Genomic DNA, 22,558 nt, shown 5'->3' on the forward strand with positions numbered 1-22,558 from the left:
TCCCTCCCACTCTGCAATCTCACTGCATGTTAGGTCTTATTCTTTATTTGTACATCAGTTCTTTTCAATGAAGTAGCAACAGAGAGAAAAAATTAGGTGTTGAGATGAAAGTAAAATGCTCTGAAAGTACTCCAGATCAGAGGGTAATAGACAAACAAGCAAGAGGGTGCTTAGAGTTGGGAGATTGAACTACTCTCCAAAAATGAGAATATTTTCACAATGAAGAGAAATAATTTAACATTTTATTTTAATTAACTCAATGTACACGTTCAGATGAATTATACCGAAAGTAGCTGAGAAAATGATATTGTGAGACTCGATCACTTCAAATTGAGGTCAGCTTGAATCAATTCTGCACTATAGCACTGTTAATTCAACAACATTGTTTCATGATGGGCTATAAATTACTCCATGTAGATAAGGTCAATAGAACTCCTTTGTGTATAGGCTTAAGAAGGGACCATGCCATGAATAGAGCTACCTTAGTGCAGCCTGGTGAATATCAATGAAGGAAAGACTTAGTAGGAAAAAGTAAATCTACTATTCATTTAGCCATACATTGTTTGACATTGGTTTACGTAAACGTTTGTTACCAAACAAAGAAACCATCTGAATTGCCCAATCATTTGCATAAAAGCTAAGGCTCCAAAAACATCAATAAGGTGATGCATTCTTTCAGGACAGGATTAGTGGTTAAAATTCCTGTACTCTGTTTTACTGAAGAAAATGAAACTAGATCCAGCTTCATGCACAATTTTTAGATGGAACATAGATCAGAGTGAGAGGTTTTTGAAGTCTGAAGCACAAGAGCACACAAAATTGAGGGTTCAAGTCGGCCAGACATAAATTTGTGAAGAACAAGATTTAGGTCTCAGTTAGCTGTTATTAGATGTATAAATGGTTTAAATTTTCAGTCATCTTTTACGAACCTGGAAACTACCAGAAATTCACCAAATGAATTTCCTGCCATATGTGGAACATTGAATACAAGTGAAACATTACTGTCTTATGACATTATAAAAAGATAAATTTGTTATCCTGGTGCCAACAGGAAGCTAGTTAGCATTGCAAGCACCATGGGCTGTTGAAGTCTCAACAAAGGTTAATATGGAGGTCCAAGTTGCCCTGGATCAAATACAAGTTGATTTTTGCTTAGAGGAGGAATGTATCTTACAGATACTTTGGGACAAAGTTTTGGGGAACTGCTGGAGATCGTTGGAGTCCCCTAGCAACTGCGCACCTTAACACTGATTTTAAGAATCAACCCAAAATGGGAGAACCTTTGTAATGGGCCTTCAGTTCTATTCTTTACATGATAAGCTTAGTTGTTATATACTCTGTACTTTAGGAAAATTTATCCCTCTTTAATATGCAGGCAACTTTATGCTTTCCTTAATAATACAATAATACTTTGATGCTCTTACGAAGTACTGAATGAATTTTATGACAGAAGTCAAACTGGAAGATTTACCTCCATATTTAGCAGCTTTAGCTGCCGCATATCCACCTGCAATGACAGAGGATTGACAAGTTATGACAAAGCAGAGACCAGCTACATACAGAGTAGCCGAAGAGTAATATTATAAAGATCAACAGCATTCTACAGAAAGCCTATTTCTGAAATATTTGTTATCAATCAGTGAATCTCCATGGTACTGCTAATGGATAAAAAAAGGAATCATATAGTACATAAATAAATATATACATTTATGTTCTCCAACCTCTTTACTTGCGTAAATACCTATTTATGTACATAAATAAAATAAATTGGTGCCAGTTATCCACATAAATAGATATGTTGCTCACCCAAACCTACCCATCGTTATGTAATTATAGATAGGTTATAGATGAGTATTGTATATTATACATTCAGGAAGTTTTAATGACATTATATATAAATGTACCAGTCACTCTTCTATGGCTTTGCACAAGGAGAGTTGAGGCAAAGTGCAGTCCTCAGGTGAATCAGAGTTCGAGACCAGCTGATAAATGGATCATACATAATATGTTCCCATTTTAAAGTCACACATTTGGTCCTATTACTTCTATTATAAATTTATATGCGCATATTTACAATGAAAATTGCCTACCTAAACTTGTAACACTGTAATTATACCCTCCTGCAAGTGGTGGCAATGCAGCAGCTCCACTATGGGGAGGATGTAATTACGGCATGACAAGTTTACATAGGTAGTTTTCATTATAGATGTAGGCATAGTTGGTGCTAAATTCTTCAACATCCAAGATGGCATCTTGGACGCGCACGCACGTTTCCTGCGTGACGTGCGCCAGGTGCCATCTATCGGAGTTAGCGCAGGCGCAGATAATGAACACTGGAGTCATGTAAAGTAGGGAGAAAATGTCTTCAATCAGTGTGCAACGCTGATTTAAAGTGATAAGTCCCAAAATGGTGTCTAATGCTCAACTCAACCCCGACCATCTGAACGTGACTTAGAGTGGCTGGAGGACCCCCCCCACCAGCGCTATTTAAAGGGACCATGCAGGATTTACAGGTTAGTGGCTGGATTATTGCTTCTGGCAGCTGAGACATTTGTAATTGTTTTTGGAGATCTCCTAGACTTCAATACTAGGACGAGGGGACATAGCCTAACATTTAGAGCTAGGACAGGCAGGAGTGAAGTTAGGAAATGCTTCTACACGCAAAGGGTGGGAGACATTTGGAACACTCTTCTGCAGATGGCAGTTGATGCTAGCTCACTTGTGAATGTTAAATCGGAGACTGATAGATTTCTGTGAACCAAGGGTTTTAAGGGATATGGGGCTGAGACGGGTATTTGGAGTTAGGTCACAGGTTCACCATGATCTCATTGAATGGCGGAACAGGCTCGTCAGGTTAAATGCCACTGCCACTTGCTGCCTCTTGATATGCGCCACCTTCTCCTGCAAGAAAGCAGGACGTGTGTCTGGGTGATGTGCCTGTCATGGTTGAATAGCTGCCATTGTGTGTGGCCTATGAGTTGTGGGTGGGTGGCTTGAAGCAGTGGTAATGTGTAAGGATGAGAGGAAGCACCCGATTGGAAGAGTTGAGTTCTGATGGAAAGAGTTTATTGGTATGCGGGGATGGGGGTGTAGTGCGTGGTGCAGTTGGTAGGAGACGCCACTTGACAGTTGACCTCATTCACCTTGACCACTCATGTCAAAGCATTGAACTTCTTCCTGCATTGCATCCATGTTCATGATGCTGTGCGCCTGGCATTGACTTCATCCCCTGCTGCCTCCCGCTGCCTTTTGAGTATATGTCTGGAGGGCCTCTTGCCCTCCACCACCCCCCGCCCACAACGGATATAGGATGTCCCTCCTCTGTCCACCTCTTGCACCCAAGGTCTCTCGTGCATCAGCAGAGAACTCTCACTGGCTTGGTACCAACTCAGATCGGCAGTTTGGTGAGGTCTGGCTGCAGGTTGGAGGATGTGGGATTTAGTAGTGTACAACCTTTATTCAATGTTTTAACATAACTCATCGGTGTGTAAACATAGGGATGGGACCTGCATTTGTTTTTTATGTGTGCGATGACTGATCTCCGTTCAGACTCCGTGCAGACAGTAGAGAGGTTTCTAAGAAACATCCTCCCTTTAAGAGATTGAGCTCCCTCTGGTGGGGGAAAGTGCAAATTGCATTGATTTCATGCGCAAGGCCTGGAATGCAACGTTGATTGCAGGTAAGTGCTCCAGTGGGTCCAAACTTGCGTCCTGCCTGTGCAGGGGTCATTGGGCGTGGCGTAATAGCATATCACGCTACCCGCGTCCAAAAACAGCCCCTATTGAATTTTTTCCCCAGTAATTTTAAATGGAAAATGTTGACCCAGAAATGCATGCAGATTAGTAATATATCGCTAGTTGATCTCCTGTGGTGTTGCACACGGGGAGTTAAGATCAAGTGCAGTCTTCACGTGAAGTGAGGTTAGATGACAGGGGCTCTGGAGCTGGCCTACCTAAGGACTGGAAGACTTTTGTGGGGACTAGTGGAGCATACTTGTTTTTCCTGGCCCCCCAAAAATAATTTTTTTTTAAAAAGTACCTTTTTGCAGAGGCCTCCAGTGGGACTGGCATGTGCCGTGCATGCTCCACCCATTTCTCCACAAAAATTGCTATCGGGGTCCTACATTTGCTTATTTAAACAGCCTCTCGCCTGTTTTGGGCAGGAGCGTTGGGCACCCATTTAAAGGCCCGTCTGAAAACTGATTCAGGCAGGCAGTTGGTGCACAAGGTTCCGACCAGAGTTTCCTCTACCAGTTTCCCCTTTTTCAACAGAGAAACGGACGGCTGACAATTGAAAATCCCCCACGTTTTAAAACTTAGTAAATTAATGATTTACATGTATATATTGCAGTGTTAGCTTCAGCGACTCCAGCTGTAATGACAGAGTTTATTGCAATGTGGAAGCTATGCAGCAATGAACAGCAACGTTACGAAGATCAATGGCATTATATCATTCCTGAAAACTATATTTGTGAAATATTCATTTTCAATGTAAATTATTCAGATGTAATAAAAGGTGGCCTATGGATTTCACTAGGTGTGAATGCATATCAATCAACACTTGTGAATGAGTGTTTCTTCAGAGATCATAATCTTTTTAAGTAAATCTGTCCAAATATTACAGAAATGACATGTAGATGCCAAGACACCAAAAAGTTGCAATCCTGTTGCAGGCGTCATTTTAAAGAGATACGATTTAGTGAATGGACACCTACAGACTGCATTCAAAAAAGCAACATCAATCAAATCTACACATCTTTCCATAAAACACCTCATAGAATTGTAAGTCCAAATTCCTGGGGTTTGCTCCACTGGGGCAATTGCGGTGGAGCAGAACCCACCCCCAGCCCTAGCCACAGGCCAGAGACCCCCAAGGAAGTTCCACCACACCTCTCACTTGAATTTAAAAAGCTGGGGCAAAAGGGGCGGAATTCTGACATAACCGAGTTCCACCCCAAATTTCGACCTTTCCCCACCAAAGTGATATCAATCTTTTTGCCTTCCTCAGGCTTAGGAATTGCAGGGCCATAAATCAAAGCATAGGAGGTGACCATCCAGCCAATCATGTCTGTGCACTTCTCAATAAATCTAAAAGTTCTTTGATCAGAGACCAAATTACCTGGTATAACTCCAGGCCACATACCTGTTGCTGCTCCTGGAACACCTGAATTACCAGAACAGGAGAGTTACAATTATTAATATCTCTAATAAAAGAACATGATGTTTGTTGAAATGATGATAGCTGATCAATATCAGAATTTCTAGGTTATGTAATATGAAACCATGAACAAATGACTGTACCTGCTACACCTCCTGGAACACCTGCATTAATAGCACAAGAAAGGAGAAATCAGTATACTGAACTGGTCCAGACAAGGGTCTGTATGAGGGTCATTGACTGATGGTTCCTTAAAGACATTGTAAAGTCTAGAAGGACTACTTTTTGTTTGGAGTATTAACCCATTTTGTATAGAGAAGCAATATATTTGTAAAAATGATATACATTGTTTTAATTAACATGTTACAGTATGATGGTCACTGCACAAACTAATGTTTCCTTAGTAACAGCTGTTACTATCGAAGATATTTTATTGAATGAATTAGTAAATAAATAGTTTTCCCTCTTACAATAACATAGCAATCACCATCCATTTAATAATTTGCTCTGTCTGGACAAAGCTGGATCATGAATAGAGTTTATACTGATTTCACAAAAGCACATTAACTGATTTCACAAAAGCACATACACCTTCCTTTGTTTGGGGGGGGGGGACGGAATGGTGATGGGGGGAGATTCGGGAAGGTGAATACTAAGTTTCAGAAGAGGAGAAATATCTGTGCTGTGGCATGGTGACTGAAGGAGGTGGCTGATGAAGTCAGTGCAAGGGAGTGGAACTTGTGGTGGGGGGTGAAGATGATGGCTTTGGTCTTCCTGCTGTTAAGTTAGAAGAAGTTGTAATTCCTTCAGGACTTGATGTTGGGGTGTTTCTGGAGAGGTAGGCACAGAGTTGGGAGGCAATGACACATTCAAGAATCTTAGAGAGAGAAGAGCAGCTGGAGGCGGGGCGGTAATTGGAAAGGACAGATGGGTCATGGGTAGGTTTTTGGAGGAAGGGGGTGATGATGGTGGTTTTGAAGAGGAAAGGACTGTGCTTGAGGAAAATGAAGCATTGATGATATCAGCTAGCATAAGGGATAGGAAGGGGGTGAGTGATCAGGAGTTGAGTGGGAAGGGAATTAAGAGAGCAAGGAGTGGGTCTCATGGGTGAGATGAGTTTGGAGAGGATGCGGTGGAGAGAGACAGAGGAGAAACTAAAAAGCTGGAATGCAGGCTTACAGTGGGAAGGAAACTGGGGAGAGGTTAGGAGCTGGGCGTAGGGGGGATACAAAGCAGCGCAGACAGCTTCATGGATGGTCCGATCTTACAGAAATCCATGAGCTCCTTGCACAGTCTTCAATGTGGAGGTAGGGCACAGAGGAGAGGGTTTAAGGAGGTGGTGGGTCATGGAAGAAAGGAGCCTAGTGTTATTCTTACCCTCCAGGATGACCCTGGAATAGTAGGAAATTTGGGCAGATTAGAGTAAGATATGGTAATGCTTGATATGATCAAGCCAGACCTGGTGATTGATGATTAGGCTGTTTCTGCAACACTAACTTTAGAATTTGTGTCCCTCGGACTTAAAGAAATGGAGGTGGGGGCTGTACCAGAGGGAGCAAAGGGGTGGGAAAGAAAGATAATGTTTGGTTGATAGGTACAAGGTGTCAATGACAGAAGTGAGGAAGTTGTTAAGCAAGTCAACAGCAGCGGAGATAACAAGAAAACCAACAAATTAATTTAGTGCAGAAGAAGATTTACCTCCATATTTAGCTGCTAGAGCTGCAGCGGCTCCATCTGCAATGACAGAGGATCAATAAGGTTGTGAAACAGCACAGACTGACTGTATACAGGGTGGGGAAGAGCAACATAACAAAATGCACTTCTGAACTATTCATTATTAACAATTAGTGAAAGCTAACTAATAAAGACACATTAATTAGTATTAACATCGATGTGCACCACTGTATAGCATAGCACCGTAGACACTACAGTTAACTGTGGTCTGTATCATAGGTATTAGAAAAGCTATCGGATTACCAACAATGGAATGCTGGGTTAGTGTTGCTGGATTAGTATGGTGATTTGCACTTTGAATCTAGTTCAACCTAATATACAAATGAATAGGGTGAATTCAAATGGAGTAAGCCACAAAGTATTGCCGATTTAAGTGTTTTACATTTTTCAGCAAGCACACAAGGATGTATTTTATGGTGCATTTACACTGCAGCTATCAGTTTCAGATCGGTAGCTATTTTTTGGTTCCTATCTAGGTGGTACCATGTTCACATTTAGCTCCTGCTTGCCTGGAACTTTAACTATTTTGTTCAAGAGAGGACACTGCACATGCCTGGATACATACATGGAAAGAGCTGTCTCCCAAAAGTTAGAAATTTAAATGTTTAGAAAGTGGAGAGGGAAGAATTCCCACTGTCTAAACATTTAAATCAAGTGTAGATAGGTTTACAAAATGTCCAAGTGATTAAATGCAAGCAGGTACAACTGTAACTGTCTTACAAAGTACCTGTCCTGTTGAGGACAATGAAGCAGTGAAGTAGAAACTGAAGTTTTCCTGATCTGTAGGAAAATGTTTTCTATTGCCTGGAAAAAAAATGGTTCTAGTAAATCAAGCATTCAGTGAGTTAATGGAGCATTTGGAGCAGCCCATTCACTTCAGGCATTTATACAAGGCTTAAATGACGTTCACAGAAATTATGTCAGCTAGCACAGGTCTTGGCTGAAGTATTAAGCATGAAAAATAATGAACTATGTTCTGGAAACAAAAATCAATTTAAATGAAAAACAGAAAAATGTTATAAAAACTTTAAAGTTTCAAAACAGATAACTGACTGAATCATGAAAGAATTCAATGATATGGTGATGAGGATTTTCCATCTTTCACTGTTATTGTCATCATCGGAAGGAAAAGACAAGGCTATCATACCAGAGACTTGGGGAAACAATATGCTGACATGGCAACCATGAGGCACAAAAACAGTTTTCCATTTCTAATTTGGCAGGGGGATGGGCACCAAGATAAAACATTAGAGGGGAGAAGCAATGTGCACACAGGACTGGGAGAGACAAATAGCAATAGAGTAAAGAACAGTTAAGAAATAGGAGGGATCAGATAGGGGGCAAATGCAAGGCAGTCTAAAATGAGTTTGGAGCGCATGTGGTAAATAAGTCGCCACATGGGATTATGATATAGTGGCAATAACAGAGACCTAGCCAAAAGGGAAGGATTGGGAGCTTAATATTCCTGGCTACAAGGTATTCAGGAAAGATAGGGAAGGAAAGAAAGGAGGGGGTGAGGCAGTATTGATCAAAGAAACTGTTATAGTACTGAAAGTTGAGGGGGTCAAAGACAAAATCTCTTTGATTAGAATTAAGGAACATTAGAGGAGTGATTATGCTACTGGGTGTATACTATAGGCCACCCAATAGTGAGAAGGAGATAAAGGAGAAAATTTGCAAGCAAATTATGGAATGATGCAAAAACTATAGAGTAGTGATAATGGGGGACTTCAAATATCCAAATATAGACTGGGATAGTAACCGTGTAAAGAACAAAGGGGAGGAAATGTGTACAAGAGAACTTTCTTGATCAGTGTGTTTCCAGCTGAACGAAGAAGGAAGCAGTGCTGGATTTAGTTTTGGGGAATGAAGTGGGGCAAGTGGAGCATGCTTCAGTGGGGGAGCATTTGGGGAACAATGATAATAATATCAAGTTTAGAATAGTTATGGAAAAGGACAAAGAACAATCAAGTGCAAAAAATACTTAAGTGGAGGAGGGTTAATCTTAGTGAGTTAAAAAGAGATCTTGCCCAGGTGGATTGGAATCAAAAATTGGTAGGTAAAACAGTAATTGAACAATGGGATAGCTTCATTGGAGAGTCTGAGAGTGGGAGGAGAGTCCGAGAGGTGAGTGCAGTGTAAAACGAGAGTCCGAGAGGTGAGCGCAGTGTAAAACGAAAGTCCGAGAGCGGGAGGAGAGTCCGAGAGCGAGAGGAGAGTCCGAGAGGAAAGCACAGTGTAAAAGGAGAGTCCGAGATCGGGAAGAGAATCCAAGAGGTGAGCGCAGTGTAAAAGGAGAGTCTGAGAGCGGGAGGAGAGTCCGAGAGGTGAGCGCGGTGTAAAAGGAGAGTCCGAGAGGTGAGTGCAGTGTAAAAGGAGAGCCCGAGATCGGGAAGAGAATCCAAGAAGTGAGCGCAGTGTAAAAGGAGAGTCCGTGAGCGGGTGGAGAGTCCGAGAGGTAAGCGCAGTGTAAACGGAGAGTCCGAGAACGGGAGGAGAGTCCGAGAGGTGATTTAGACAAGTTGGGTGAGTGGGCAAGAACATGGCAGATGCAGTATAACGTGGATAAATGTGAGGTTATCCACTTTGGTTGTAAAAACAGAAAGGCAGATTATCTGAATGGTGATAGACTGGGAAAAGGGGAGATGCAACGAGACCTGGGTGTCCTTGTACACCAGTCGCTGAAAGCGAGCATTCAGGTGCAGCAAGCAGTTAGGAAGGCGAATGGTATGTTGGCCTTCACTGCAAGAGGATTTGAGTACAGGAGCAGGGATGTCTTACTGCAGTTATACAGGGCCTTGGTGAGACCACATCTGAAAGTTGAGGGGGTCAAAGACAAAATCTCTTTGATTAGAATTAAGGAACATTTTGGTCTCCTTATCAGAGGAAAGATGTCCTTGCCATGAAGGGAGTGCAACGAAGGTTTATCAGACTGATTCCAGGGATGGCAGGACTGATGTATGAGGAGAGATTGGGTCGACTAGGCCTATATTCACTAGAGTTTAGAAGAATGAGAGGTGATCTCATCGAAACATATAAAATTCTAACAGGACTAGACAGACTAGATGCAGGGAGGATGTTCCCGATGGCTGGGGAGTCCAGAACCAGGAGTCACAGTCTCAGGATACGGGGTATGCTATTTAGAACCAAGATGAGGAGAAATTTCTTCACTCAGAGGGTGGTGAACCTATGGAATTCTCTACCACAGAAGGCAGTGGAGGCCAAGTCATTAGATGTATTCAAGAAGGAGTCAGATATATTTCTTAATGCTAACGGGATCAAGGGATATGAGGAAAAAGCAGGAACAGGGTACTGAGTTAGACGATCAGCCATGAACATTTTGAATGGCGGAGCAGGCCCGAAGGGCTGAATGGCCTACTCTTGCTCCTATTTTCTATGTTTCAAGAAGAAGATGGGTGCAGAGTAGAAACAGTCCCATGAGGGGGAAAGGAAGGGCATCCAAAGCTAAGCTCAATGGATGACTAAAGATATAGAGATTAAATTGAAACAGAAAAAGGAGGCTTATGACAAATATAAGGTTCATAATGGCCCAGAAATTGTTTCTAAAATAACGGTGAGCTCAACAGTGCTCAACTGGGGCCTCAACTATTCACTGTATTTATTAACAACTTAGATGACAGGATAGAGAGCCACATATCCAAGAATGCCGATGACACAAAGATAGGCAGCATTGTAAGCAGTGTAGCTGGAAGCATAAAATTATACAGAGATATTAATAGATTAAGTGAATGGGCAAAATTGTGACAAATGGACTTCAATGTAGGCAAGTGTGAGGTCATCCATTTTGGACCTAAAAAGGATAGATCCAAGTACTTTCTAAATGGTGAAAAACTCAAACAGTGGAGGTAAACCTACTTGATTCATCCTCACCAATCTAACTGTCGCAGATGCATCTGTCCATGACAGTATTGGTAGGAGTGACCACCGCACAGTCCTTGTGGAGACAAAATCCCGTCTTCACACTGAGGACACCATCCAACGTGTTGTGTAGCACTACCACCGTGCTAAATGGGATAGATTCAGCTCAAAACTGGGCATCTATGAGGCGCCGTGGGCCATCAGCAGCAGATTTGTATTCCAGCACAATCTGTAACTTCATGGCCTGGCATATTCCTCACTCTACCATTACCAACAAGCCACGGGATCAACCCTGGTTCAATGAGGAGCGTAGAAGAGCATGCCAGGAGCAGCACCAAGCGTACTTAAAAATGAGGTGCCAACCTGGTGAAGCTACAACACAGGACTACATGCATGCTAAACAGCGGAAGCAACATGCTATAGACAGAGCTAAGCGATTCCACAACCAACGGATCAGATCAAAGCTCTGCAGTCCTGCCACATCCAGTCGTGAATGGTGGTGGACAATTAAACAACTAACGGGAGGAGAAGGCTCTGTAAACATCCCCATCCTCAATGATGGCAGAGTTCAGCGTTTGCAACCATCTTCAGCCAGAAGTGCCGAGTAGATGATCCATCTCGGCTTCCTCCCGATATCCCCACTATCACAGAAGCCAGTCTTCAGCCAATTCGATTCACTCCACGTGATATCAAGAAACGGCTGAGTGCACTGGATACAACAAAGGCTATGGGCCCCGACAACATCCCGGCTGTAGTGCTGAAGACTTGTGCTCCAGAACTAGCAGTGCCTCTAGCCAAACTGTTCCAGTACAGCTACAACATTGGCATCTGCACGACAATGTGGAAAATTGCCCAGGTATGTCCTGTCCACAAAAAGCAGGACAAATCCAATCCGACCAATTACCACCCAATCAGTCTACTCTCAATCATCAGAAAAGTGATGGAAGGTGTCGTCGACAGTGCTATCAAGCGGCACTTACTCACCAATAACCTGTTCACCGATGCTCAGTTTGGGTTCCGCCAGGACCACTTGGCTCTAGACCTCATTACAGCCTTGGTCCAAACGTGGACAAAAGGGCTGAATTCCAGAAGTGAGGTGAGAGTGACTGCCCTTGACATCAAGGCAGCATTTGACCGAGTGTGGCACCAAGGAGCCCTAGTAAAATTGAAGTCAATGGGAATCAGGGGGAAAACTCTCCAGTGGCCGGAGTCATACCTAGCACAAAGAAAGATGGTTGTGGTTGTTGGAGGCCAATCATCTCAGCCCCAGGACACGGCTGCGGGAGTTCCTCAGGGCAGTGTCCTAAGACCAACCATCTTCAGCTGCTTCATCAATGACCTTCCCTCCATCATAAGGTCAGAAATGGGGATGTTTGCTGATGATTGCACAGTGTTCAGTTCCATTCGCAACCCCTCAGATAATGAAGCAGTCCGTGCCCGCATGCAGCAAGACCTGGACAATATCCAGGCTTGGGCTGATAAGTGGCAAGTAACATTCGCACCACTCAAGCGCCAGGCAATGACTATCTCCAACAAGAGAGAATCTAACCACCTCCCCTTGACATTCAACGTCATTACCATCACCGAATCCCCCACTGTCAACATCCTGGGGGTCACCATTGACCAGAAACTTAATTGGACCAGCCAGATAAATACTGTGGCTACAAGAGCAGGGCTGGGTATTCTGCGGTGAGTGACTCACCTCCTGACTCCCCAAAGCCTTTCCACCATCTACAAGGCACAAGTCAGGAGTGTGATGGAATGCTCTCCACTTGCGTGGATGAGTGCAGCTCCAACAACACTCAAGAAGCTTGACAACATCCAGGACAAAGCAGCCCATCCACCACCCTAAACATTCACTCCCTTCACCACCAACGCAGAGTGGCTGCAGTGATCACCGTCCACAGGATGCACTGCAGCAACTCACCAAGGCTTCTTCGACAGCACCTCCCAAACCCACGACCTCTACTACCTAGAAGGACAAGGGCAGCAGGCACATAGGAACAACACCACCTGCACGTTCCCCTCCAAGTCACACACCATCCCGACTTGGAAATATATCATTGTTCCTTCATTGTCGCTGGGTCAAAATCCTGGAACTCACTACCTGGAGAACCTTCACCACACGGACTGCAGCGGTTCAAGAAGGCAGCTCAGCACCACCTTCTCAAGGGCAAATAGGGATGGGCAATAAATGCTGGCCTTGCCAGCGACGCCCACATCCCATGAACGAATTAAAAAAAAGGTCCAAACGGACTTAGGGGTCCATGTACATGGATCATTAAAGTGTCATGGACAGGTAGAGAAAATAATCAAAAAGGTTAATGGAATGCTGGCTTTATATCTAGAGGACTAGAATACAAGGGGGTAGAAGTTATGCTACCGCCATACAAAGCCCTGATAAGACCACACCTGAAGTACTGTGTTCAGTTCTGGGCACCGCATCTTAGGAAGGATATATTGGCCTTGGAGGAAGTGCAGCATAGATTTACTAGAATGATACCTGGACTCCAAGGGTTAAATTACGAGGAAAGATTACACAAACTAGGATTGTGTTCCCTGGAATTTAGAAGATTAAGGGATGATTTGATGGAAGTTTTCAAGATATTAAGGGGAACTGAGAGTAGATAGAGGGAAACTATTTCCGCTGTTTGGGGAGTTTAGGACTAGGGGACAGAGCCTAAAAATTAGAGCCAGGACTTTCAGGATTGAAGTTAGGAAACACTTCTACACATTAAGGGTGGTAGAAATTTGGAACTCTCCTCTGTGAACGCCAGTTGATGCGAGCTCAACTGTTATTTTTAAATCTGAGACTGATCGATTTTTGTCAAGATGTATTAAGGGATATGGGGGTAAGGCGGGTACATGGAGTTAGGTCACACATCAGCCATGATCTCATTGAATGGAGCAACAGGCTCGAGAGGCTAAATGGCCTACTCCTGTTCCTGTGAGCCTATGCTCACTTTTATTAGTGGTGAAATCGAAAAGCAAGTTCCAGCATCCGCACATGCGCAGTTAAACATGGAAATCAGGAACTTGCTCTTCCTGGTTCTCCGACGATATGTCAAACTCGCATTAAAGGCACCTCGCTGGCTGGAATCACTGGGCCAATGCCAAGTTGCTCGCCTGCCCAGCTGGAAACTAAGTTTAACTAATAATGCCACAAAAAAGGTATGCTCAAAAATATCAGCTCTAAACTAAGATTTAACGGCGTGGTAAGTTTTAATGACTGCCAAACAACCTCTCTGGCACTGAAAATTAAATTTAAAAAATGTGCAGTCTCATTAATTGTGATTTTAAGAGTTGTTGGACATTTAAAAAAATTTTTTTTTTAACTTTTTCTTTGTCTGTTTTATCTCTATCATTTAATTCGATATTTCTTACCCTCTCTTTATTTCGCTGTCTCTAACTGTTTTTACAAGGTTTTTAATTTTTTACCTTTCACTTCCTGGTTTTGACTGACTCTTCGCCGCTTGTCAAAAATGCTGCAATCTGATTAGTCAAGGGGAGAGCACGATCCTTTTGTTGCTCCATGGTCCTAGCTACACTGGATTTAATGCTGGACTCTTTTTGAGCTAGCGGAAGTTTGTGGGTGTGAATAAATCTATGGAACGGCCAGCACTGTTCGTTCACCGCTCGGAGCAATTTCTGGGCCAACACAGTAGAGAACCAAGTTAAATATAGAAAGTACAGAGGAGATCTAAGAAATGGAATAAGAGAGGCAAAGAGAGAGTATGGGAATAGATTAGTGGCTAGCAGAAAAGGGAACCCAAAAGTCTTTTATAATCATATAAATAGTAAAAGGGTAGTCAAAGGAAGGGTGGGGCTGATTAGGGACAACAAAAAAAGAGATCTTCTAGTGGAGGCAGAGGATCTGGCTGTGGTATTAAATGAATACTTTGCATCGGTCTTCACTAGAGAAGAGGATGCTGCGAATGTAGCAGTAAAGGAACAGGTAGTAGCGATATTGGATAGGAAAAAATAGATAAAGGAGGTACTTAAAAGGTTGGTAGTGCTCAAAAGTAGAAAAGTCACCTGGTCCAGATGCATCCTAGGTGTCTGAGGGAAGTAAGGATGGAAATTGCAGAGGGTCTGGCCACAATCTTCCAATCCTCCTTAGATATGGGGGCAGTGCCAGAGGACTGGAGGATTTCAAATGTTACACCCCTATTCAAAAAAGGGGAGAGGGATAAACCAGGCATTTACAGATCAGTCAGCCTAACGTCGGTGGTGGGAAAACTTTTAGAGACAATAATGCGGGACAAAATTAATTGGCACTTGGAAAAGTCTGGGCTAATAAATGAAAGTCAGCACAGATTTGTTAAAGGAAAATCATGTTTGACTAACTTGATTGAGTTGTTTGATGAAGTAACGGAGAGGGTTGAAGAGGGTAGTGCGGTTGATGTCGTGTGTATGGACTTTCAAATGGAATTTTATAAAGTATCACATAATAGACTTGTTAGCAAAATTAAAGCCCATGGGATTAAAGGGACAGTGACAGTATGGATACAAAATTGGCTAAGGGACAGAAAGCAGAGAGTAGTAGTGAACGGTGGTTTTTCAGACTGGAGAGAAGTATTCAGTGGTGTTCCCCAGGGATCGGTATTAGGACCATTGCTCTTTTTAGTATATATTAATGACCTGGATTTGGGTATACTGGGTATAATTTCAAAGTTTGCAGATGACATGAAACTCGGAAATGTAGTGAACAATTTGGAGGATAGTAACAGACTTCAGGAGGACATAGACAGACTGTTGAAATGGGCAGACACAAGGCAGATGAAATTTAACGCAAAGAATTGTGAAGTGATACATTTTGGTAGGAAGAATGAGGAGAGGCAATATAAACTAAATGGTACAATTTTAAAGGGAGTGCAGGAACAGAGACCTGGGGGTTTTATGTACACAAATCTTTGAAGGTGGTAGGACAAGTTGAGAAGGTTGTTAAAAAAGCATATGGGTCCATTGGCTTTATTAATAGAGGTATAGGGTACAAAAGCAAGGAAGTTATACTAAACCTTTATAAAACGCTGGTTAGGCCTCAGCTGGAGTATTGTATTCAATTTTGGGCACCACATTTTAAGAAGGATGTCAAGGCCTTAAGAGAGGGTGCAGAAGAGATTCACTAGAATGATACCAGGGATGGAGGACTTCATTTATGTAGAGAGACTGGAGAAGCTGGAGTTGTTCTTCTTGGAGTAGAGAAGGTTAAGAGGAGATTTGATAGAGGTGTTTAAAACCATGAACCGTTTTGATAGAGTAAATAAGGAGAAACTGTTTCCACTGGCAGAAAGGTCAGTAACCAGAGGACACAAATTAAGGTGATTGGCAAAAGAACCAGAGGCGACATGGATAGGGCAGGGGAGTGGGACTAGCTGGATTGCTCGTGTATAGACCCAGTGCGGACTCGATGGGCCGAATGGCCTCCTTCCATGCTGTAACCTTTCTATGATCTATGACTTTTTTTTAAGCAGTGAGTCGTTATGGTCTGGAATGCACTGCCTGAAAGGGTGGTAAAAGCAGATTCAATAGTAACTTTCAAAAGGGAATTGGATAAATACTTGAAGGGAAAAAAATTACAGGGCTATGGGGAAAGAGCAGGGGTGTGGGATTAACTGGATAACTCTTTCAAAAAGGTGGCACAGGCATGATGGGCCGAATAACTTCCTTCTGTGCTGTACCATACTATGATACATTGTTTCCACTTTTTTGGCCTATTCACTTAAAGAGAGGTTAACTCAGGGAGAACGTACTGTTTTACTGATTAGCACAACGAATGGATTGTACTGGACATATTTTTCACATTTTCACTAGTACCAAATAAGCATGACTGAACAATTAGCAAAGAAATATATCATTTGTACCAGATACGATGTCCAACTGTTAATATAATAGTTTAAACAGTTTAAAATTAAACTTCCTTCAGGTGATGTCAGTTGGCTTTATTCTATTATCATTGGTGTTTCCATTAGCTGTGCAATGGGGAGGCCATGGTAATGAAATGGCAATATCTACTCAACGGCAGAATCGCTAGGCTATGACTGTACCTGCTGGAGCTCCAATTTGAATTCCTGAATTCATAATGTCAAACCAGCTTTAAGTTTGACCCTCAGGTTTTCTACTCAACGGAAAATGTTTGTACAGACTAAGAAGACAGATTACCTACCTTGTAGGGTTTTCTTCATTCTTTGAACGATAAGCATCCTTCACACATAAAGTGCAGCTTGATTGGTTCTAGGGAAACAACTTACTCAGCATATATATAAAATGTTGTCATGATATTATGGCTAAACTGGTACCATGCATGGTCTCTTATTCCTCCATCCTTTCAAGTTCCAATTCTGCTAAAGACATTATTGTGTACAGTGGTCCAAATTGAGAGAGTAATATTAACATGTGAGCATTAGTCCATGTGACAGCCTTGCAAATACTGTCAATCATAATTGTTTGAGAGATGCCTAGAAAGCAGTAGTGCAAATAGTGGAATGACTTTAAGCCTGTTCCCTAAACATAGATAACTTTTTGCTAGGATCAATTAAATTTTCTGCAGAGCGATATTGGGCCCTGGAGTACAGGAATTCAGTCTGGTGGAAAAAAGGCTTTTTGCTGAATGGTTCAAAATAATATCCTGTAACATTTTGGAACTTTTACCTTTTTGGTCCACAAGAGATTTTGTTTTATGTTGTGATCTTGCTATGAAATTAGATTCAGCTTACAAAAGCTTAATTTCTAGGGATATAGCATTCTTATCATGGACAACCACTTAGTAAAAACTCTGTGGCGAGGAGAGGTCAAACAGAAGTATCTTGAACTGATATCTTTTCCCCTTAAAAGTGAACCCATTAGCACTCTCATGGCAGGATGGAAATAGCCATTTTTTAGGTCAGTGGCTGCTAGGCATTTTCCTAGGATTACAGTCTGAATGAATTGAGGAGTGTAACCATGTTGATTTTTTCCTGTCTTAAGAACTGGGTGTAAAATCCTGTCAAATATAATTGCAGTCGTTGTGAATCATGGGAGTTGCGTTGGATATACCTATGCCATTCTACAAACCATAATATCAAGAGCTATGGCTCTTGCCCTCAAGTTCCAAGGCATGAACTGCTGCTGCAGCAGCAAGTGACCTACCTTTGGTCTCAATTAGAGATGGTGATTGCGAAAACAACCATAGTTTGCTTTAGCAACTGCCTGAAATTGTTTTGCACTCCAGTAAACAAACCCTGCTTGTGGCAGGTCATTTTGACCTAATTGGACCCTTATAGATGAATTCTCTAAATTAGTGCATCTTATGCTGAGAAGCATAGTTTGGGATTTGTGTCCTTTATTGTGAATTTCTCCCTCAGGTAAAGAACATAGAGGATGACTGCTGAATCTACAAATGAATACTGTACAAAAGTTGTAGTGATTCCTGGAGTTCCAGTGTACGATTTGTTGTGGGAATGGATCCTGATAACTTTGTATGTCAACCCAGGACCTGTATTGCAGCCTACAGGGAAGTGTGCTTGAAAAACCACATGAAAGTCAGAGGTTATGGTTTGTGCAAGATATGGATGAAAGGTTCTATCTAGTGTTTGGGACTCCTAGAGGGAGGACAATGACTTGTGAGTGACCTCTGCATTGAATGCCTCAGTAAATTTCGAGTTTTGGTCTAGCAAATCTCATCATTGTCTCACCCCTGCTTCTCCTCTTCCCTTCAAGGTAGTCCTGTTCCGAATCATCGATCAGCTGATTTGGAAGTTCCTTGGTTGACACCTGTGGGTCTGCTGTTTGAAAAAGTCTAGGCTGTCCTTCTGTGGGAAAGGATGTGACTTTTACATGGATTGTGAAAGGAGTCAAATCCTTTAATCAATACATGCTGCCATTCCTCTGGAGGGATTGAGTGAGAACCCTAGCCATCCAGCACCAAGAAATCTATCTGTTCCCAGGTTCCACTCAGGAGCTGCAGGCTACAAGACGATGGTGGCAATGAAGAGGCAAGTCATCTCACCCTGGAAAGGATGTGAAATTAGCATCCTCTTTGTCAAAGGAATCTATGGATAACAAAGAGGGTGATCATTCCCATGTAACTTGTCATAGGTTCCTACTCCCTCAGGAGGATGGGCTGGGGTGCTAAATCGGGGTCCTTAAAAATGCTTTTACTAGCAGTCATGGCTTGGGTTGCCCCACTCATTTCCTTCTTGAAAGGCGTGCAATTTTTATGTTTTTTAAATTTATGCTGCAGCTGGGCTACCACTGCAAGTGCTAGTCAGGAAGATATCGTTACCAAGAGGACCTTGATGACCTCACTGGATGTGATTAGAATTATTTTGTTAAGTGCTGCCCATCTAAGGAGAACTCAATGCTGGTAGTCTGATAGCTTCTTTTTTGGAGAGTTCAGTCTTCTTTGGAGAGTTCAGGTGTGCCTTGCCTATGGCTATATGAAAACACTGATCAATGTTTAACAAAGGACTTCTGAAAGACCATATACACATCAACTGCACTACCTTCATCAACTCTCTCAATTATTTCATCGAAGATTTGCCTTTAACAAATCTGTGTTGGCTGTCATTTATTAACCCATGTTTTTCCAAGTGACAATTAATTTTGTCCCGGATTAGTCTCTAGAAGTTTCCCCATCACAGACATTAGGCTGACTGGCTTGTTACTACTGGGATTATCCACCTCCCCTTTTTTGAACAGGGGTATAACATGTGCAACGCTCCAAGATTTACTCATTTGAAAATGTGTAAACTGTGAAAAACACAAGTAGTACCTAATCTAAATGACATCCGTGGAGTGGATAAAACCATGCCCCAAACCAATGCAAAGAATAGAAAACACAATCTTTATAGTTGTGGAAAATAATGAACTGCTGCTATGGTGCAGGTCCTAGGGATTTATAAGATGTGGAGTCAGATATCACATGTGGCATTACCTATTTATAATGTCATGACAACATTTTATTTGCATGCTAAGCACGTGGTTTCCCTAAAAATAATCAAGATAGGCTCAGCTCCCATAGTTTGTGAAAGATGCTTAATAAAGGACAATGACCTTTGTCATCCAGTTTGTCCAATATTGTACTGAAGTACATCTATATTTGTAGACTTTCAAAGCACCCTGGGCATTGCATTACTGTCTCTAGTTTCAAAAGACATTCTTACAATGGATTATAAAACTGACCATAATCAAACCTACACATTTTCCATCTAACATCCAGAAAGCAACTTACCGGGTACAACTCCTGGCTGTGCTCCAGGTACAGCTCCTGGACCACCTGCAACATCAGTATAGGAGAGTTACAATCACTAATACCTTCAGTAAAATGTCACAAATTCCACTGAACAGTTACGAACAGTGTAACGTACTATTAATGTTATTTGCACTATCAGATTGTTCTTAATAAATCAGTATTAAAATGCAACATTCTTCAGGTGATGTCACTTGACTTTATTTTATTGCCAGCTTTTATTGCTGCACAAACAGGTAAAACAATTAAGTATTCCCATTTCATTACCACTGCCCCCCCCCGGGCAGTGGTAATGAAATGGGAATACTTAATCAATATCAATATGGCTGATTATTCAGCATTAAACATAGAATGAATAACCATACCAGCCACAGCTCCTGGAACACCTGCATTAGCAGCACAAGAAATGGAAACAATATATTGAGCTGGTCCATTTAATTAACATACATCACTGTAATGATTATTGTGCTGCCTGGAGTTTGCTTAACTTGGGATGGTATTGCCAAATAAATCCTACTTAGCTTAACAAACTATCTGTTCTGTGATATTTTAATACTGAAGTATAGGGCTTGATAACAATATAATGTGGGTTCATTATTCAATTTCCATACATATCAAAATCATTAGCAGCTCCCCAAGTGTCATTTCTTAGGCTTTGATGTTGTATTTATGCCACCAGTTGTATTTTCATTCTATTGTTGTCAATTTTGGTATAGATCATGGCGAAGGTTTTTACCCACGCTTCTGAGCCTAGATTGTCGTATTTGCAACTACTTTAAGAAAACAGGGATGAACCTTCCTGTGAATGTAAGAAGTAGAAAAATGCTGCATGAGCATGAAAGTGTATGTGAGCCACTGGAATCTTTGTGATATACACTGCAACTTGATGCTGCTAACTTTGATAGAATCCATTTCATCAGTCATCAATAGTGTGTTTGGTGCCTCAATGAAGCAGTTGTCTGCCCAGCACTCTGCCAAGGACCATTTGCCAATTGTGCATATCTCAATGATGCCAAGAGAAGGCACAGTAGGGGCATTTCTCAAATGCCCATACTGATTCTGTTGAGGCATTGAGGTCCAAATTTCAAGGTGCTAACAGCCAAGTTTAATGTATTTGGAGACAGATTCAAGATCCCCGTTGGGGAGGGATGCAGAAACCTAATCAGTGCAGTGGTCTGTGCTTGACCAGATTAGAGACATAAGTGAGGTCTTGGCCTCTTGGCAGGGGGATGCATGGACAGGAAGAAGTCCTTGGGTCTAATATTGGTGCAAGTCTTGTGTCATCATTTGCCTCTGCTACAGTGAGAGAGGACATTTAAGATTGCTTGCAGCCTATGAAAGCAAGTACATAACAGGGCAGTCATTGTGTTGAAGCAGGATCCTCTGAGCTGCTAGCACATGGAGACAAAGCACTATTTACAAGAAGATGGCAAACGCCCTGCATGACCATCCAGTGCTACTTCATTTAGAGGATCACTTAGAGGCCTTTAAGAGTTAGAAAACAGGACACCAGTGTTGAGTTACATTGTACACATAATTACACCAGTAAAATTAATCATTTTTAGTTATACAATGAAGATAGCCACTACCTTATAACACTCATCCAAAAGTCACAAACCACACTAGGTGTAGAAACAGTGCATATGCAGATGACAGGGCTGAACTGCCAAGGGTCAGTAATTTGAAGGTTGAAGACCTTATTGAGTTTTCTGCACCATTTACAAGGTTCAATTTTGGAAAAATTGGCACTTTAGTCTCCCTTCCTATGATGGTTGCCCTGCTGCTGGTGCCTTCTGGAGTATCATCCACCTATTTTCTTTGATGCCTTCTTGCTGTCCCTCTGCCATTTCCATGGTGAAGCCTCTGTCCATAACGACATTGTGTAGCATGTAGCATATCATAGTAACTTTGTAAACCCTCTCTGGGGTGTAAGGTAACCCACTTATATAGTCCCCTTCATATCCTCAGGAAGGCCCAAAGAATTTCATTGCTAATGAGTTACTTTTGAAATGTAAACACTATTATGTAATAGACAGCCAATTTGCACATAGCAAAATCCAACAACCAGCTATGAGACAATAATCAGTTAATCTGTTTTTGGCAGTGTTGATTGAGGATAAATGTTGGCCAGGACATTGGGAGAATGCCTCTGCTCTTCTTCAGATAATGCAATGGGATCCTTTACATCCAACTGAACAAACATCCCATCCAAAAGATAACAGCTCCAGCAATGTGGCAGTCTCTCAATACTGCCCTGAAATGTCAGCCTAGATTATGTGTTGGAGTGGGGCTTCAAACCTGAACCATTTGACTCAGAGGCAGGTAACTGTCACTGTACCAAACTGATACAGTGATGTACAGGTTTCATGAGTCAGAGTTGTTGCACTATGCTCACCAAGGAGCTAACTTTCCAACATGCCCTCCCATTGGAAAAGGTCAGACACTCATCAATGTCTCAGGATGCAGGGCTCACGAGTGCTCCTGGTGAAGCAGGCATTGACATGCATGATTTTTATTTGTATACTTATCGATGTATAGCTCTTTCTCTACACATGGGCA

The 22,558-nt window shown here is 42.1% G+C and overlaps 1 protein-coding gene across 13 annotated transcripts in view; it reads right to left on the minus strand.

The window, feature by feature from the left end:
- The window catches only part of LOC137344858 (elastin-like), a 306,346-nt gene that overhangs the window by 37,037 nt on the left and 246,751 nt on the right, over positions 1-22,558 (minus strand). For 10 of the 13 annotated variants that reach the window (XM_068008078.1, XM_068008072.1, XM_068008082.1 and 7 more), the window contains 5 exons: positions 19,982-20,026; positions 6,856-6,891; positions 5,301-5,321; positions 5,119-5,163; positions 1,472-1,507 (listed from right to left, as the gene is read on the minus strand). In XM_068008078.1, the coding sequence (XP_067864179.1) occupies positions 1,472-1,507; positions 5,119-5,163; positions 5,301-5,321; positions 6,856-6,891; positions 19,982-20,026 (183 nt within the window). The remainder of the gene's footprint in view (positions 1-1,471; positions 1,508-5,118; positions 5,164-5,300; positions 5,322-6,855; positions 6,892-19,981; positions 20,027-22,558) is intronic. The other 3 variants (XM_068008070.1, XM_068008077.1, XM_068008074.1) reach the window with 3 other exon arrangements.

The sequence above is a fragment of the Heptranchias perlo genome, chromosome 28 (assembly GCF_035084215.1).
Source record: "Heptranchias perlo isolate sHepPer1 chromosome 28, sHepPer1.hap1, whole genome shotgun sequence".
Classification (NCBI taxonomy): domain Eukaryota; kingdom Metazoa; phylum Chordata; class Chondrichthyes; order Hexanchiformes; family Hexanchidae; genus Heptranchias; species Heptranchias perlo.